The sequence below is a fragment of the Mirounga angustirostris genome, unplaced genomic scaffold, assembly GCF_029215605.1.
Source record: "Mirounga angustirostris isolate CCGP_5_RB_7025 unplaced genomic scaffold, mMirAng1.0.hap1 SCAF_11, whole genome shotgun sequence".
NCBI lineage: Eukaryota > Metazoa > Chordata > Mammalia > Carnivora > Phocidae > Mirounga > Mirounga angustirostris.
In genome coordinates this window covers 83,737,555-83,757,377 of record NW_026991719.1, presented here as the reverse complement: position 1 = coordinate 83,757,377, position 19,823 = coordinate 83,737,555, and the positions used below count along the sequence as shown (strand labels likewise).

General features: G+C 44.0%; 1 protein-coding gene across 1 annotated transcript; it reads left to right on the top strand.

Moving 5' to 3' along the window:
- The first annotated feature begins 14,183 nt into the window (after window positions 1-14,183).
- Window positions 14,184-14,711, top strand: LOC135361873 (late histone H2B.L4-like). Its single transcript, XM_064573607.1, has one exon. The coding sequence runs from the start codon at window positions 14,184-14,186 to the stop codon at window positions 14,709-14,711; it is 528 nt and encodes a 175-aa protein (XP_064429677.1).
- Window positions 14,712-19,823: the final 5,112 nt, after the last annotated feature.

Below are 19,823 nucleotides of genomic sequence, written 5' to 3'. Positions count from 1 at the left end.
ATCAATAATTACTTTGAAAGAAATGGGATAAATGCTCCAATCAAAAGACAAAGGGTGACAGAATGGATTAAAAAAAACAAGACTCATCTATATGCTGCCTGTAAGAGACTCATTTTAGCTAAAGACACCTGCAGATGGAAAGTGAGGGGATGGAGAAACATCTGTCATGCACATGGATGTCAAAATAAAGCTGGAGTAGCAATACTTGTATCAGACAAACTAAACTTTACGGTTTCACTCATATGTGGAACATTAGGAATAGCATGGAGGACATTAGGGAAAGGAAAGGAAGACTGAACGGGGGGAATCAGAGGGGGAGATGAACCATGAGGGACTATGGACTCCGGGAAACAATCTGAGGGTTTCGGAGGGGAGGGGGTGGGGGATGGGGGAGCCGGGTGATGGGTAATAAGGAAGGCACGTGTTGTGATGAGCACTGGGTGTTATACGCAAATAATGAATCATGAACACTACATCAAAAACTAATGAGGTACTGTATGGTGACTAACATAGCACAATTAAAAAAAAAGAGCCTGCAACAAGAGACAAAGAAGGACCCTATATAATAATAAAGAGGACACTCCAATAAGAAGATATAACAATAGTAAATATTTATGCGCCCAACATGGGAGCACCCAAATGCATAAAACAGTGAATAACAAGCACAAAGGAACTAATCGATAATAATACAATACTAGTAGGGGACTTTAACGCCTGACTTATATCAATGGACAGATGATCTAAACAGAATATCAACAAGAAAAGAAGGGCTTTGAATGACACGCTGGACCAGATGGGTTTAACAGATATATTCAGAACATTCCATCCTAAAGCAGCAGAATACACATTCTTTTCAAGTAAACAGGGAACGTTTTCCAGAATAGATCACATCTTAGCCCACAAAGCAAGCCTCAACAAATTCAAGAAGATCAAAGTCATACCATGCATCTTTTCTGACCACAACTCTATGAAACTAGAAGTCAACCACAAGAAAATATCTGGAAAGACCACAGATACAGGGAGGTTAAATAACGTGCCACTAAACAATGAATGGTTCAACCAGGAAATAAAAGAGGAAATAAAAAAAGCACATGGAAACACATGAAAATGAAAATACAATGGTCCAATACCTCTGGGATGCCGCAAAAGCGGTTCAAAGAGGGAAGTGTATAGCAATTACAGGCCTACCTCAAGAAGCAAGAAAAATCTCAAATAAAACCTAAACGAGCTAGGAAAAGAACAACAAACAAAACCTAAAGTCAGCAGAAGGAAGGACATAATAAAGATTAGAGCAGAAATAAATAATATAGAAACTAAGAAAACAATAGAACGGATCAATGGAACCAGGAGCTGGTTCTTTGGGTTGGCAGGAAATCAGTAAAATTGCCAAACCTCTAGCCAGACTTATCAAGAGAAAAGGAGAAAGGACCCAAATAAATAAAATCACACATGAAAGAGGAGAAGTAACAACCAACACCACAGAAATACAAACAATTATAAGAGAATATTATGAAAAACTGTGCCAACAAATGGAATGACCTAGAAGAAATGGCTAAATTCCGAGAAACATGTAAACTACCAAAACCGAAACAGGAAGAAATGGAAAATTTGAACAGACCAATAACCAGCAAAGAAATTGGATCAGTAAACAAAAAAATCCTAACAAACACAAGTCCAGGACCAGAAGGCTTCACAGGTGAATTCTACCAAACATTTCAAGAAGAGTTAATACGTATTCTTCTCAAACTATTCCAAAAAATAGAAAAGGAAGGAAAACTTCCAAATTCATTCTATGAGGCCAACATTATCCTGATACCAAAACCAGATAAAGACACCACTAAAAAAAAGAGCACTCCAGGTCAATATCCCACATCCCTGCTGAGCATAGACACACAAATTCCTCCATAACATACCGGCAAACCGAATCCAACAACACATGCAAAAAATCATTCACCACGATCAAGTGGGATTTACTCTCGGGTTGCAAGGGTGGCTCGATATTTGCAAATCAATCAACATGGTACATCCCATCAATAAGACAAAGGATAGGAACCCTATGATCATTTCGATAGACGCAGAAGAAGCATTTGGCAAAGTACAACATCCATTCATGATAAAAACCCTCAACAAAAGTAGGTTTAGAGGGAACATACCTCAACATAAGAAAAGCCATAAAAACCCACAGCTAAGGGCGCCAGGGTGGCTCAGTCCGTTAAGCGTCTGCCTTCGGCTCAGGTCATGATCCCAGGCTCCTGGGATCAAGTCCCGCATTGGGCTCCCTGCTCTGCAGGGAGCCTGCTTCTCCCTCTGCCTCTGCCTTCTCTCTCTCTGTCTCTCATGAATAAATAAATAAAATCTTAAAAAAAACCAACCCACAGCTAACATGAAAAAACCCACAGCTATGAAAAACCCATGCTAACATCACCCTCAATGCAGAACAACTGAGAGCTTTCCCCCCAAGGTCAGGAACAAGACAAGGATGTCCACTCTCACCACTTTTACTCTACATAGTACTGGAAGTCCTAGCCACAGCAATCCGACCACAAAAAGAAATAAAGGGCATCCAGATTGGCAAGGAAGAAGTCAAACTTTCACTATTTGCACATGACATGATACTCTAGGTAGAAAACATGAAAGACTCCACCAAAAAACTGCTAGAACTGATAAACAAATTCAGTAAAGTTGCAGGATACAAAATCAATGTACAGAAATCTGTTGCATTTCTGTACACCAATCGGGAAGCAGCAGAAAGAGAAATTAAGAAAACAATCCCATTTACAGTTGCACCCAAAATAATAAGATACCTAGGAATAAATGTAACCAAAGAGGTGAAAGAACTATCCTCTGAAAACTATAAAACCCTGAGGAAAGAAATTGAAGATGACACAAAGAAATGGAAAGGCATGCCATGCTCACGGATTAGAAGAACAAATATTGTTAAAATGTCTATCCTACCCAAAGCAATCTACACATTTAATGCAATCCCTACCAAATTACCACCAGCATTTTCCACAGAACTACAACAAACAATCCTAAAATTTGTATGGAAACACAAAAGACCCTGAATAGCCAAAGCAATCTTGAGAAAGAAAAGCAAAGCTGGAGGCATCACAATTCCAGACTTCAAGTTATATCACAAAGCTGTAGTAATCAAAACAGTAGGGTACTGGCACAAAAATAGACCCATAGATCAACGGAACAGAATAGAAAACCCAGAAATGAACCACAACTACATGGTCCATGAATGTCCGACAAAGCAAGAAACAAACGGTGTTGGGAAAACTGCACAGCAACATGCAAAAGAAAGAAATTGGACCACTTTCTTACACCATACACAAATGTAAATTCAAAATGGATTGAAGGCCTAAGTGTGAGACCTGAAACCATAAAAATCTTAGACGAGAACACAGGCGGTAACCTCTTTGACATCAGCCATGGCAATGTTTCCTAAATGTGTCTCCCGAGGCAAGGGAAACAAAAGTAAAAATAAACAACTGGGACCACTTCCAAATAAAAAGCCTCTGCATAGCAAAGGAAACAACCAACAGAACTGAAAGACACCTACTGAATGGGATAAGATATTGGCAAATGACATATCTGATAAAGGGTTAGTATCCAAAATATAAAAAGAACTTACAAGACTCAACACCAAAAAAGCAAATAATCCAATTTAAAAAAAATTGGTCAGAACACATAACAGAGGTTTCTCCAAAGAAGACATCCAGATGGCCAAAGACACATAAAACGATGCTCAACCTCACTCATCAGGGAAATGCAAATCAAAGCTACAATGAGATGTCACCGCACACCTGCCGGAACGGCTAAAACCAACAACACAAGAAACAACAGGTACTGGCGAGGCTGTGGAGAAAATGGAACCCCCGAGCACTGTTGGTGGGAATGCAAACTGGAGCAGCCACTGTGGAACACAGTATGGAGGTTCCTCACAAAGTTAAAAAATAGAACTACCCTACATCCAGCAATCCCACTTCAGGGTATTTACCCAAAGAATACAAAAACACTAATTCAAAGGGATACGTGCACCCCTATGTTTACTGCAGCATTAATTACAATAACCAGGATATGGAAGCAGCCCAAGTGTCCATCGATTGATGAGTGGGTAAAGAAGGTGTGGCATAAGTATAAACAATAGAATATTATACAGTCATAAAAAAAATGAAATATTGCCATTTGCAGTGACATGGAAGGAGCTAAAGAGTATAATGCTAAGGATTATAGTCAGCCAGAGAAAGACAAATACCGTAGGATTTCACTCACATGTGGAATTTAAGAAACAAAAGAAATGAGCAAAGTGAGGGGAGGGGAGAGACAGAGGGATAGGGGAGAGGATTCATGAAACAGACTCTTAATTATAGAGATCAAACTGATGGTTTCCAGGGGGAAGGAGGGCTGGGGGGCATGGGATAAACAGGTGATGGGGTTTAAGGAGGGTCCTTGTCCTGATGAACACCAGGTCATATACGCAATTGTTGAATCACTATATTGTACACCTGAAACTAAGATAACACTGTACGTTAACCAACTGGAATTAAAACAAAAACTTAAAAAAAAAAAAAAAGAATGGGAATCCATTAGGATATGTGTGATGTGTGTCGGGGAGGGAGGGCACACGTGGGCTCTTTTGCATCCGTAATTTCCGATCCAATGGGAGCACTAGGAAAACAAGGTTAAAATGCACCTAAATTGGGCTGTGGTTGGAAGACTGGGAATGCAAGTGTGAGTGACACACACGAAATCTGGGAAAGAGGAAGAAAATGGGGTTCGATGTTGAAGTCCAGAGTGGAAAGTGAATACATCTGACTATTCGCTTCAGTGGGTGAGTCAGGAAAAATGTCCCTGGGGAGCAATCGTGGTCTAATGCTGTGGTTACTAAGAAGATGATATAAGGGAAGGGCTCCTGCTTCGCTAATACATCATAAGCATCGACACGGGAAAATAGTATTAATAGGACAAGCATACCCAAGTCAAGCTCTCGTCTTTTTTTTTAAGATTTATTTATTTATTTGAGAGAGAGAGAGAGAGAGAGAGGGAGCGCACAAACAGGAGGAGCAGCAGAGGGTGAGGGAGAAGCAGGCTCCCTACTGAGCAGGGAACCCGATGCCGGGCTCAATCCCAGGACCCTGGGATCATGACCTGAGCTGAAGGCAGACACCCAACCGTCTGAGCCACCCAGGTGCCCCCCAAGTCAATTTCTTCTAAGCACTACTCATATTAATTCAATTCATTGGGATTCACTGGAATTCATTGCAGTTCATTGGAAAACAGAAGCAAGGACCCAAACCCAGTACAGAAATACCTAAATCCAGAAGTTCAAGAAAGAAAACCTATTCCGGCTCCCTGGAAACTGAAGTTACTATTCTGACACATCCAGACTTATCTGACTCTGTTCCTTTCAGGCTGCCAACTTTTGTTTTTGAGAAACTTCAAATTTCATGACGTGCAACACCTCATCATGGGGATGATGGGAGACTCTGTTCAGAGCAGCTCAAGCCCCACACTCTTCTGAGTCAGCCAATGGGGGGACCTACATCCTCTGAGACACAGTTATTGGCCCCACGTGTGAGAAGCTGTCCCAAGGTGAGCCACAGGAGACCTCCTTGGTTGTGCCACCTTGGAGATCGGTGGTGGTGGGGATGGGGGAAAGAGGTGTCAGTCTTTACCGGCTAGTTTTCCTTTGCTTGCTGGCTTAGTCATAGGTGTTTTAATCGTGGTGATTTAAGGATGTTTATATTAGCTTTGTGGGGCTGCTACATCAAATACCAGGGACTGGTCAACTTAAAGGACATGTCCATTTATTGCGTCACAGTCCTGGATGCTAGAGGTCCAAACTCATTGTCTGATGGGTGGGTGAGTCTCTGGGCTATGAGGCAAGCATCTTTCATAAGTCATTCTATTTGTCCTAAAATAGCCACGTTCTCACAATATCTACTCACATGGTCTTCCCTCTGTGAGTGTCTGTGACTCCAAATCTCTCCTTTTCCTAAGGACAACAGTCCTATTGGGTGAGGCCTACCTTAATGACTTCACCTGAACACGACCACCAGGGTAATGCCAGGGTAGTGGTCTACCATCAAATAAGGTCACATTTAGAAGAATGAGGGATCAGGAATACAACATATCAATTATGGGAGCACAAAGTTCAATCCATAAGAGCCAGCCCTCTCGCCCCCCAAATTCATGTCTTTATGTCCACAATGCATTCATCCTATGTGAATGTCACCAAAAGTCTTCGCCCATTCCAGCATCAATGCAAAGGCAAAATTTCATCTAAATATCCTGTACACCAGATAAGGGTGCCTTTCCAGCTATGATTAATGCTGAGGCGTAATTCCCGCCCAGCTGAGAATGTGTGACAGAAGACAAGAAGTTATCTGCTCCCAAAATACAGTGGACGGACAGGCACAGGACAGTCATTACTATTCCAAAATCAAGGTATTGGAAAGGGAAACAAGGGTTCGTGGGTCCAGAGCAAGTTTGGGTCCGAGTAGGAAACATTACATTAGAACGTAAGGATGGAAGAGAATCCTCTCTGGCTCTGGGCTCTGAGCTCTGCTCCCACAAGGGGTGGCAGCCCCGCACTCTCTGCCACGGGAAGTGGCGGCCTCCCACCCGTCCAGGGCTGCTGCAGTACCGTCTTCTGAAGGCCGGGTGTTCCTATCCTTTGGAACCCAGGAGGTAGCCTCGGTCTCAGGAATCAAGGAGAAGATGGCTCTCGAGACCCTGGCATTGCACGTCTGGGTCTGTACTGGCAGTGGCAGCCCTGCCAGCCACTGAACCTTCTGTGGGGTCCTTTGCCCCCTTTCCTGAAGAATAGCACATGTTCCCGGTGAGATATATCTGGGGGCCCTTTTCTCGCCTGCCGAATCCCAGCAGTCCCAACAGTCTTCCTTCGTGTTGTCCCATCTCTTTCCCTTTAGTTCTAGCTGGCCACCTTTCAGCCAGCATCAAATTCTCAGAATAAGACGCCTGTTGGCTTTCCCTGCAATCCAAAGGGTTCAAGCTATGGCACAGTAGGGTCCTCCACACATTTTTCTTGCATAACCATATCTCCATTCCTGGCTTCTGCTGAGATGGCCGATTGGACCCACGTGTCACATGCCTAAGCTCCCAGCTGATGGTTTTCCAGGCACACCCTTGGCCCTTTTTCCAAAGCAGGCTACCTGGTTAGGCTGAGAAGGTTGCGAATCATCACGTGCTAGTCTCTTCTCATTTCACGCTACCTTCTTTAATTTACAGCTCTCCTCTGGCATTTACTATGAGCAGCAAGGGGAGACCAGGCCCTGCCTTCAACACTGTGCTTACAAATCTCCTCAGCTTATCTGTCCCAGCTTATCATGTGAGCGTTCTAGTCTTCACCAAACACAAAACACTGGAACATGGTGTGGGCAAATGCTCTGTCACCCGATAACAAGGATGGCCGTTTCTCAAGTTTCCAATAACATGCCTCTAATTTCCATCTGCTACCTCAGCAGCAGCACCCTCCTCACTCACATTTCTAGCAACATAATTTTCATGATGCTCTATGGATTCTCTAAGATGATAAAGTCTTTCCCTATAGCTCTCCTCTTTTCTGTATGAGCCCTCACCTGAAATACACTTAATGTCCATATTTCATCCAACAGTCCCTCAAAGCAATCTCAGCTTGTTCTATCATGTATCTCAAAACTCTACCATCCTTACCCATTACCCAGTTTCTTCCCCCCCCCCCCCCCGCCCCATTACCCAGTCTCAGAGCCACTCCCAACTTACTAAGTCTTTGTTACAACTTCATCCCACTTCCGGAATCAAAATCTGCGTGAGTGTGCTAAGTCTATCATTACAAAGTACCACAGACTGGGGATCTTAACAGAAATGTATTGTCTCGCAGTTCTGGAGGTTAGAAGTCCAAATCATGGGTTGTGGGCCAGGTTGCTCCCTTCTGAGATGTGTGAGGGAAGAATCAGTTCCTGGTCTCTCTCTCTCGGGCTCTTACATTACCGACTTCTCCCATTGTTTTTTGTTTCGTTTTTTCCCCCCACATTTTCTTCTCTATGCGCATGTCTCTGTGTTGACATTCGCCCCTTTTATACAGGCAAAAGTCATTTTGGATTAGTATCCGTGCTAAAGAGGGTATTTTAACTTGATTGCCTCATTAATGATTCTATCTCCAAATATGATCCCATTTGAGGTCCTGGGGTTAAGAATGTCTTCATATGATTTGGGTGCGGGTGGGGGGGTGCGGCGGGGGGATAGAACAACCCATGTGAGATATGAAACCTGAGCTGTACACGGGCACATGCACTGCCTCTTCCATCATAGTGATTATTTGTTGTCCCGTTAGAGAAGTGAGGGGACCTCATTCACCACCCTTTTACTCAAGACGGTATTAGTGTTGCTTAATTTTATTGTATTTTTTATTTTTCCAGCTTCCTATCTCTGTAAAAGTGAATATACTCTGATTTCAATTTTTAGAAATTGATTACGGTATTTTTAGCAATCAATATTTGGTCAATATTTTAAGAATGGCATTTGTACTTTTGAAATACTTTGTAGATGCCCCTGGGAAAGATGACATTCCCTGCCAAACAAATGTGGATAATCTACAAAAATCAAAAAAAACTTTCCTTAGCCCATCAGAAGTGTCCCAGGAACCTCCTGGAGTGTCAAATCACAAAACTTATTTAGCTATGGCAGGACAATATGACTTCCAGGAAAATAGGGTGGGCAGTTCCAGAAAAACGAGGACACCAGAGAAGGCTTTTGCGTGTAGCAGAGACGTGAAGGCGTGCAATGCCTCTTCCATCACTAGGTGCAAAGTCTGGGTTTTTTGTTGTTGTTTTGTTGTTTGTTTGGTCCAATGTAGAAGAACTCGGATGAGCCATTATACCTCCGGAGTTCTCCTTAGGATCATTAGAGTAAGAATTTAGCATCAGTGGCCACCCTTGTAAGGTTTATCGCTTATTGTCATTCTGGAATTTTTGAAAAATCTAATGACAGGATTTGGAAAAATACGGAATTTATTCTGTAAGGCCAGTGGGAAAAATTATCAGGGAATCAACGACCAGGAAATTGTCCTTGGTAGTGCCTCAAGATGGGGAAAAATATTTGGGGAGCCAGAGGCTCTTCGCCACCATGCCCCTCTTCAGAGATACAACGGTGAGCCTCTTTGCATAAACAGCATTCCACTGAGGCACTTCCTTTCTATCATGCTCACTGCTGCTGTTTCAAAGTCCCCGTGTTTGTCCATATGGCACACAAAGGTTTTGCGTCTTGCTCTTACGTACTGGTCCCATATGTATCGTTTTATGTGAGAAGTCATACTAAGAAATGGAATCCGTTAGGTCATTTTTGCACTCCTTTGGGTGCTTTGCTCCGCAATTTCAGAAATCAAATAGCAGCATGAGTAAAACAACATTGAATGCACCATATAGACTGTGAAGACTGGGAGTGTGAAGGTGAATGACAGATACAAACTCCAAGATGCAGTGAGGAAAAATGGATGTTGAGGCCTAGACAAAAGGGAAGTGAGTGCCTCTGATCACTTCTGAAGGCAACTGAGGACAAAGGGCATCTGCTGAGCATTCATTCTCTAATAGTGTGGTTAATGGTAAAGACTGATTGAGAGAAGTGGATTTGTTGCTTAAGTAACAAATTATAAGCCACAACCCTGGGAAAATAGTACTGATAAGTCGAACATCCCCTAATGAAACTTTTTTATTAAGGATTTTATTTATTTACTTGATGGAGAGCGAGGGTGCGAGAGCGAGGACAAGTAGGCAGAGCGGCAGGCAGAGGGAGAGGAGAAGCAGGCTCCCCAACTGAGCAGAGAGCCTGATGAGGGCCTCATCCCAGGACCCTGGGATCATGACCTGAGCCAAAGGCAGCCGCTTAAACAACGCAGCCCCCGCGTGCCCACCCCCAATCAAACTTATTCAACATTACTTTTGTTAATGGAATTCTTGGAAAAACAGAAGAGAAAACCCAAACTCAGTACAGAAATCGCTAAATCAAAAAGTTCAGGAAATAATTCCTATTTCAGGCTCCCTGGTAACTGTAGCTAACACTTCAAGTAGCCCAGATTTATCTGATTCTATACTTCCCAAGCCTGTAATCTTTTCTTGTGGAAATCACAAATCTTCAGGACTTGCAGATCGGCTTCTGCAATGGATGATGGAGGCTGCTAGTCAAGGCAACTCAAGCCTCAGTCAGCTGGGAGTTAGCCAATCAGCTATCAGGGATGTGGAGCCGCTGACTCACGGCATTGGGCCTAGTGTGCGGTCAGGTGTCTCAGGCTGAACCAGTAAGAGTCTTACTGGGTACTCAGCCTCTGCGGTTGAGGGGGAATCTGGTATGATACTTTACCTGCTGTTTGTTTCTTTGTTTGACTAGTTGTATGCTTTTAGCCATGAGGAGAAGGATATGAATCCAGGCCTGTGCGTGGACGTATCTCTCACCACTTCCATCAGGTCAGAGGAGAATTGTTCAAATTAATAGTAGTAAAAAGATTTCCCTTGATGTCGACCATGTATTTTAACTCAGGCTATTTGAATGTACAGTTTTTGTTGTGGTTGTTGTTGTTGTTGTTGTTTACCGCTTGCTACATGGGCCTGAGCAAGTAAGACCCATCGCATTACATACTCGGCTTTGCATGAAGTGGTGCTTGAATGAATACAAACTTTGAGAAAACTGGACTTTTCCCTACTGGGAAAAGGAGACGCCGAGGAAAATTCTATTCCCGGTCCTTAGTTCTGAGTGAGGGGGAAAAAAATTTTCCCTGAGGATGTGCATTCACACGAGTGTCCTGGCGTAGCTCTGGGGTTCGGGTTAGCACTACCAGCACGATGCCAACAGTTCCCATTCACAAACCCAGACACATGGCAAGTGCACTTCTAATCCTTCCCGGAGGAGTAACCTTAATTGAGGTTGTTACAGGATTCTTGCAGATAAAGTCCTCCTATACACGCACACAATCCCCACACAAGCCACCCTTCTCAAAATCAAACAGGAAACCAAACTGGAAAGTTCCAAAGTAGTATTACCAAATGCCAACTTTAAAAAACGGTTAAAACGTTTATATAAATAATTACAAGAGGGACGCCTGGGTGGCCCCGTCGGTTAAGCATCTGCCTTCAGCTCCGGTCATGGTCCCAGGGTCCTGGGATCGAGTCCCACATCGGGCTCCCTGCTCAGCGGGGAGCCTGCTTCTCCCTCTGCCGGCCGCTCCCCCTGCTTGTGCGCTCTCTCTCTCTGACACATAAATAAGTAAAATCTTTAAAAAATAATTACAAGACATGTAAAATATGAGTAGGAAGCGACTAGTTATCAAAAATGTCTTAAATGGTTTTCTAGTGTTGAAAATAGGAACCGCTAGATTAAAAGATCCACAAAAGTTTACACAACAAAGGAGACATACCAGATAGAGAGAATGGGTGAACTAGAAGATAGGTGAAAGGAATAAGACAGAACGCCTCATAGAAGGATAAAGACAAAAATAGGATGAGAGTGAGGCAGAGAGACATAAGGAATGGGGTAAGTAGTTATTAAGTGCATCTCATAGGCATTCCAGAAGCAGAAACTTGGATGAATTTTGGAAGAATAATATTCAAAGACAAATGTCTGGTAATTTCCCCCAATTTAAGGAAGCCATGACATCCCGGATTCAGGAAGCACATGTGGATACATTGCAGTAAAGCTAGGATATAAGCATAGAGAGCAAGATAGCAGACAACAGGGCACGGTGCCTAAAAATGGAATACCAAATAATGTGATAACATACCTCTTTTCGCCAAGAAATGGAAGCCAAAAGCTAGTGCTGAGAGAAAACGACTGTCAAACTACGGTTGCCTGGGTAGCCAGAGTATCGTTTGATAATGAGGCGATGATAGACATGAGGATGTTCCAACCAGAACTCTCCTCAAAGACAGACTCTGCTTCAGCTGCTGAGAGTGCGGTCAGCTGGCAGTCCTCAGCCATTAGCCCTTTTAGGCACTGCCTCAGCTACAGAGAGCTGCCTTGTCCGAGCTCTGGGACTTCCCGTGATGGCCACATCCAACGTCTGATCAACAAGAGTTGATTAGTAGAGGTCCCTCTGGTGGTTTCTTAGACAATCTGGGTAAATTGGTGTGTGTGTGTGTGTGTGCGTGTGTGTGCGCGCGTGTGTGGTTTTTTTTGTTTTTTGTTTTTTTTTTTCAGCCAACAACACTTATATTTGGTCAGCAGTTCTAGTGTGCGGGTATTGTTTTTACAACCAAACTAGTGTTAAGAAAACAATTTTAAACTTGGCAAATGCTGCTAAAAGCATTAAAAACCTTTTTGGTGTTTTTATCTGTATGACTACTTCTTTGTGTGCTGTGTGTTTGGAGACTATGGTTTTTGCCATTTCTCCTGAGGGTCTTGGTCAGAACTCGGGGCAGGTGCTTGTCAATTATGTCTCTTGATTTGCACCAGCACTCTGCTGGCCATGCGAGAGTTCCTGCCCAAGCTATGGTGGCTTAGCCCAGGACAACAGTCCATTCTGAGTAGTAGGAGAAATGGCCCCCAATTGGCCAGTCATTCCTCTGGAACGAGGGGCCTGGGATATGGAGGTCAGACTCTCTCAGTAAGCCGAAGTTGAAAAGCCTACAATCTTTGGTGCTTCTGGTGAAGTCTTCCCGGAGCTCCCCTGCTGGGGCATCAGTGAACAAATGTTGTTGGTTGACCTTTCTTCTCACTGGCGTGTTTGTGTAGGACTTCTGAGAGAGGCGACAGGAAGCTTAATACCAACTCTGATTAGTTGATACGATGCCTGGAAAGCCAGAAGAGGGGAAAGGATCTTCAGAGGGGCCCATCTGCGGTAGCTGCAGGTTCCAGGCTGTCAGGAGGAAGAGGACTTTGGGGTACACCGGGAATGGGCCCTCTGGGACTGGTCCTTCTCCCTCTCCTCTCCTGTAGTGGCACCTGTTGGGTTAGGCTGAGCAGCTGACAATGATAGTAGTTGCTTGGAAAGGTAAGCAAACTGGTCCTGACAAACTGGCCTGTGTGTGCCCAGGCCTGTTCTGATTTATTTGTTAGTCGTGGTTTTGCCATCTGTGAAGATCAGCATCTGGTTGCTTGGCAAGAAAAAAGAAAAGGTATGCAAGTGACTGTGACAGAATGGAGGCTCGCTGGGGATTCCCGGCTGCTTGACTTTCTCTCCACTCTACTCTGGACACTACTGGGCACTGCTCTGGTCTTGCCCCACCAGGGCAGGCCAGGCATGCACATGAGAGCTCTGCTTGAGAATTTCTGGGATCTCCTGCTATCTCTTGTGGACATACCTGAAGATTCAGAGGGCACCAGGCATTTCAGCAGTTCCACAGACAACCACGCCAATCTCATATCCTCACCTCTTGCTTTGTGCAGAAAACATGGGGAAATAAGTTTCAGCTCTGGTTTATCCCATTCTGCTGGCCCTCCCTTACAGCGTTTACAAACTAGCACCACGAGGAGCTATTATGAGATGTGTAATTACTTATGACCAGTTGATATCCGACCCCCCCCCCCCCACACACACACACCTCTTAATTGTAACTCCTTAATATACTGTCTTTGGGTAGATAAATGAAAAGGGACTGGTCCAATTTATGCCACCCTTTCTTGTGTGCTGCTCCCTACCTGCCAAAAAGGGGTCCCTCCCCCCGCCCCCCCACACAAAGTAATTGAATAGAAAGGGAAGGTGCTCCGATATGGCTACCTCCTGTTACACATTCATGAACTGTTTAAGCCCAGGCATCATTTTCCTCCTCTCTCCCAATGTACTCATGTGTTTCCATCACCACCACTTTACCTTTGCTGTCATTTTCAGAGATGGACACATTGACTCTGGGTCTCCAGAGCATCCTGGTTTCTAGCATGTCCTGATCCAATGGCACTTACTGCTTATCAGAAATAAGGTAATGATGTGCAATATAAAGTATTCCAATAAAAACAGGACTCTCCTCAGATCTGTTACTGTTTTGATGTTGAAAATCAGCAGACAAAATGCACAATGAAATGGAATGTTTGAAAGATTTTCTGACCGAGGTCCCAAGAAGTTTAGAGGGCACCGGATTTCCCTCTCTGATTGTCCGATGTGATGTGATGTGAAGCTCGAGGGTATGCAATCACAGGGGACACGGCCTGGCATAGAGCCCCACTTCCCTGCATTGCATTTTGTCCAATCAGATATGGAGGTTGCCCGTGACGTCAGGAAATGCAGCGACTATAAACGGGCCAGCGCCCCTCTGCAGCCGCCATTGTCCTTCCTTCCGAGCTGTCGGGAAGGCGAGCCCCACATGGCTGAGCCTGGCTGTGAGACCTCTTCTGGCGAATGCGTGGGCACGGAGGAGCCCACAGAAGTGGACCCGAAGAGCCCGAAGCACGAGCAGCCAAGGCGCCAATGCCGCCGCCGCCGCCGCCGCCGCCGCCGCCGCTGCCCCAACAGTTTCGCTATCTACTTCCCCAGGGTTCTGAAGCAGGTTCACGAGGGCCTGAGCCTCTCGCAGAAGACCGTGAGCATCTTGGATTCGTTCGTCAAGGACATCTTCGAGCGCATCGCCGACGAGGCCTCTCGCCTGGCCCGCTCCGCCAAGCGCTCCACCATCACCTTCAGGGAGATCCAGACAGCCGTGTGCCTGCTGCTGCCCGGGGAGATGGGCAAGCACGCCGTGTCCGAGGGCACCCAAGCCATCATCAGGTACACCCTCCGCCAATGAGCTGCCTCCGGACCGCCTGACCACCTCGCAAACCAAAGGCTCTTTTCAGAGCCACCTCACTTGGCGGGAAAAGACCTGTAGCTTTAAAAAGTGGGACAAACTCTGCCAAAGAGAGCATTGAGTTTTGTCCCTGTTGTGGCATTCTGCAGATATTTAAAGTAGTTTTACTTTGAGCCAAACAGGATCGGCACTGCTTTAATCTATATTTGAGTGCAGTTTATTCCTTGGACAACTGTGGACTCTCCTTAACCATGCCGCTTTTCTTGGCTTTCCCAAGCAGTCATCTCTGCTAGATATTTCTGTAGGTCAGCCTCAGTGGGGGTTATTTTTGTTATAATGATGTTTACCTTTTTCTCTCTCATTCTCTCATGAGCGTGTGGTGAATGTTTCAGAGGTTCGTTATGGGTGATATGGCAACAGATAACGTGCAGAAGCTGATATAAGAATCCATCTGACTTCTGTTAGGCGGGTTATTGAGGAGACTTTTAAGTATCTGAAGCAACGTCCATCTCCTTTACGCTTTTATAGAAAAAAATATTTTTCATATGCGTTTGAAATTTATGTTAACGTCATAGAATGGGTTCCTATTACAATTTTTAAATGGATTCTGGAATACATTTATGAAAATTTCTGTCGTGATACTGTGTACAGTAAATATTGGCAGATGTTACTGACCAAACAGCTTTGGTGGCTCCTCTTTATTTATTTACTTGTTTCTGTTTTGTTTGTTTCTCTAATCAGGTCTTTTATTTCAACAGCAGAGAAAGCAGTACTGTCACATTTGTGGTAATATCACCCTCGCACTGTACAATGTTTTTTAGTTTACGGCATACTTTTACAGGTACTATTTTACCTGGTGTTTACAACAATGCTATCATAACTAGTTTATTACAGAAGCAACTCAGATCCAGAGAGCACAGAGTCCCAAAACTCGTAAGTGCAAGATCAGTTCTTGAACGCAGGAGATCCACACGCTCCACCAAGGTCCATAAGAAAATGTGGAGAAAAGACATACAATTGAAATAATTTTCCTGGTGCTTAAGAAAACTGTATTCGGTTACTTCTTACCACCTCTCATTTAAGTTCGTCATCTTCTTTATCTTGTCCCCCCCCACCCCCCACCATTCTTACTACCTAAAGATTGAAAATATGGCTCATTCATTCACTCAACGGAATTCTTGGTATCTACTCTATCTGGAATAGACACTGCAAATATGTCTATGAGGTAAAAAAACAAAACAAAACAAAACAACAACAACACAAAACAAAAAAACAACCACCATGCCTGACTTCAGGTTGCATTTGCTTAGAGTCTGCTAAGGTTCCTGTTTATTTCTAAGAGTGTAAAGTTTCCCAAGATAAAGCTGTTCTACATATTTACTCATTTGCAGTGCAATCAGGTCAACTAAAACTACTTAGGTTCTCTTTTATTTTAGCGTTTAAATCTTTTTAAAATTTAATTTCCAAATATTCACAAATACTTTTGGACTGTAATGCTGATAAAAAGATTTCTTGTCACTTTCTGGCTCTAATAAGGATGGTAGTAGCATCTCATCAGCAAAGGTGGTATTAAGATTTTGTTTGAGACCTATGTGCGCAGAGTAACAATTCTGGTGTTCTGAGCCATTCCAGGTCACTTATTAGATCTCAAACGTGCCCTTTCAGTAGCTTTAGCAGCCATTGCAAACACTCTTTTCTCTTGGTTTATTTAAGTAAATTATCGCTGTTCCGATATTAAAATTTCCTTAAATTTGTGGAAGGGAACCCCTTCATTGGAGGCCCTTCGAAGGAGTATGTAGCCCGGAGATACGTATTGTGTGGTTTGTTTGCCGATGTCGTTTAGGCCTACCTTCCCCAATCAGAAGTGATCTGAAAGCTGTAAGTTCATCTGAGCTCTTTCTTTACTCCCAATTTTATCAGCGTTCACATCTATTTCTTAACCTCACTGAAATGCAAGCCCGACACTAATCGCCCTACTTCCTTCTCCAACTCATTGCTCTTTCTTCAAAAGGAGTTGTTGTCACAATCCCTGAGTGAGTGATTTTGCATTTTCTCACAAGAAGGGCTCCAAGATGCCCTAAGATTAAGAATGTCAATGTGCTGCCTGGAGCTTTCTGCTCTACCTACCTTTAGAAGGTGCTCAAACAGGTTCGCCCTGATAACAGTATCTATTCTGAGGGTATGACCATCATGTGCCCCGCTGTTAGTGATCGTCTCCATCATCCAGTGAACTGCTTTTGAGGGCACTCAGTCAGCAGATCCAATTTTTGCTTTGACCTGGAATGTGAACTTCCTGAGAAGAGAGACCTTGTCTCATTTGCTGTCACCTATCAGGAGTGAGTACCATGTATGGCGCTTGGTAGGGACTCAGTATTTGCTGAATAAATATGGGAAAACGGATGAGAGCAGATGGTCTAGAGTCCCAGAAGAGGCGGCGATGGGTTGGGAAAGAAAAGGCAAACCGCAGTAGGTTGAGGAGTGAGTGGTGGATGAGAAATGGAGATAGAAATAGGGTACTCTTTCAAAGAAAAGGGATACCGGTCAGTGGGTAGGAAGAGAGTGTTAATGGTATCACAGAAGAGGGTTTTGTTTTGTTTTGTTTTGTTTTGTTTTGTTTTAGGATTGGGAGATAGGACAATGTCTAGAGGTAGTCAGCAACAGTGGCTGAATCTCAGTTAATGGTATTGCTGTTACATTACTATCATCATCACCATTCCTCTACCATAAGATTTTCCATAAAGTATCCCTTTCGCCAGAACGCCATTGGACCAGTTCTCTATTCCTCCCCTCGGGCTGTGAGTTCTCCATCAAGATAGCATTCTACCGAGCTCTGTCATATATAGGCCGTGCGGCATTAGGCTGCTTGCTTAATTTCCTTTTCTCTTAATTGGGATGACCCACACCTATTTTAACAGGATAAAGAAAGCTAGCTTGGGCCCTCTCTCCAACCCCACTCCTGGCAGTCCTTTAAGAAGGCCCAGCTTCCATGGGGCCCCGTGTTTTGATTTTTCCTGCAGAGAGGTGCTGGGCCCTGTCAATTCTCCATGAGTCCTGGGCAATTAAATGCTGCTTCTTAATCAAACTCTGACTGTAGATTGATTTGTTCCAGGCATTGGCAATACAAAGCACCACCAATGGGTAACATTTCACGAGGACTTACTAGGTGTCAGGTGTCAGGAGCTTTATATGCATGCATTTTTAATCTAAGAAACACATAATGCTTAATATATACTAGGAATACTTCTAAGCACTTCAAGTGTGGTAACTCATTTAACCCTCCTAAGAGTCCCATGTTCCAGACGGGGAGACCAAGGCACAGAAAGATGACGTAAGTTGCTCAATGTCCATGAGCTAGTAAGCAGAAGAGCTAGGACTGGAAACCAGACCACCTGGCGCTAGGTTTTGGGCCCTCACACCACTACAGTGTAAAGCTCCTGGCTTAAGCTGGACAACAGTCCAGTGAAGCTGGTACTATTATTCAACTCCATTTCCCCCTGAGGCTCAGAGAAATTAGGTTACTTTCCTAAAGTCACACAGCTGATAAGCGGTAGACCAGGTTTGAATGAGGTTTGTCTGACTCGGAAGCTTATAACCATTTGGATGGCATGGAAAGTCCTTCCTCTAACAATTTCGTCCTTTTGGCTATATGTGCATTTCACCAATACAATTGTTTATTGAATATAGCTATTTTAAGGAACGTATTTTCAAGATTTTTGAAAACATTTTCCTAAGCCATAATATCTGCAACGTCACAGGATAACATGGTGTTCGTATATTTTAAATTCACACTAACTAAACTGCTTAACTGGTAAGAAAAAAAAAATCTGTGTACCACTTAAAACCATCTCGTGTGCCTGCGGAGGCATGTATACCACACTTGGGGATGTATTACATTCTATAACACTTCTAACCCACGGCCCACCCTTCATCCCCAAAGTTCGGTTCAAACCACTTTTCCTAAAAACCACGGGGGATGTTGGTTTTTCCTTCCTGGACTCAGAGAGACGTACACTGAGTGGACTTCCTAGGCTGCTCACAACCCAGTGGTCAGAACATTACTTGCATTCCACTGATGTTTGGTGGTGGGCGTGGTGGACGGGTAGTTCCAGGGAATCATTCATCGTACACAGCAGAGCTAACGAAAACACTGATCAACACGTTTAGAACATTTTAGTTTTGTGGCAAAACACGGCTGTCTTAGGAAGGAGGAGAGTGGCAGCGTGGGCTCTCTATTAAACACGTGCTGAAGAACAGGAGGTGCCAACAGGTTAAGGGCCTACCGGAGTTGGCAGGATAGCCTTGGATGGTGCTCGAAAGACATGCCAGAGATCTCAACCCACCACAGTTGTCAGTAAAACTCGTGTGGCAAGGAGTGCAAAAGCAAGCCATGTCCACCTCCTCTGCCAAGGCTAAAACCTCAGAGGAGAAGGGAGTGTGGGAGGGTGCTTAGGGGCCAACAAAGCCCTCCTTATAACCACTTCACAGGCACCCGGTTGAAGGAAATTAACCAGACTGTGGAGACGAAGGCCATGGCTGGGTGAATGGGCTCACTTCCTGTGCCATGTGGGAGGAAATGATAGAGCCCAAATTTACTGAGTGCTCATTACATCTCTTGTGCTAAGCATTTTACTTCCATCATCTCATTTAATGCTCATAACCACCCTCGGAGGTGGCTACTACTTTCCTTCCCTTTTTTACAGATGAGACAACACAGGCTCAGGGCCTGTGCCTTCCCTAATGGCACACAACTGGTAAACAGTAAAGCTGGGATTTGTACCCAGGTCGGTCTCACTTCAAATCATATAAAACCAGGCCATATCCTGCGGACTGAAATGGATACTTGGGATGTTTCCATATCTTGGCTATCGTAAATAATGCTGCAGTGAACATGTTAGTGCCCATTCACTGTACCCGTTTTCTTCGGATAAATACCCCAAAGTGGAATGTTTGCATCATATGGTACTCTTAATTTCTTGAGGAACCTCCATGCTGTTTTCTACAGTGGTGCACCAATTTACATTCCATACATTACCAACAGGGCACGAGACTTCCTTTTTCTCTCCATCCTCACAAGCATTTGTTATCCCTAGTCTTTTTGGTTATAGCCATTCT

Bases quoted from the DNA above. Each gene is read 5' to 3' on its own strand.
- LOC135361873 (XM_064573607.1), top strand. From the start codon at position 14,184: ATGGAGGTTGCCCGTGACGTCAGGAAATGCAGCGACTATAAACGGGCC.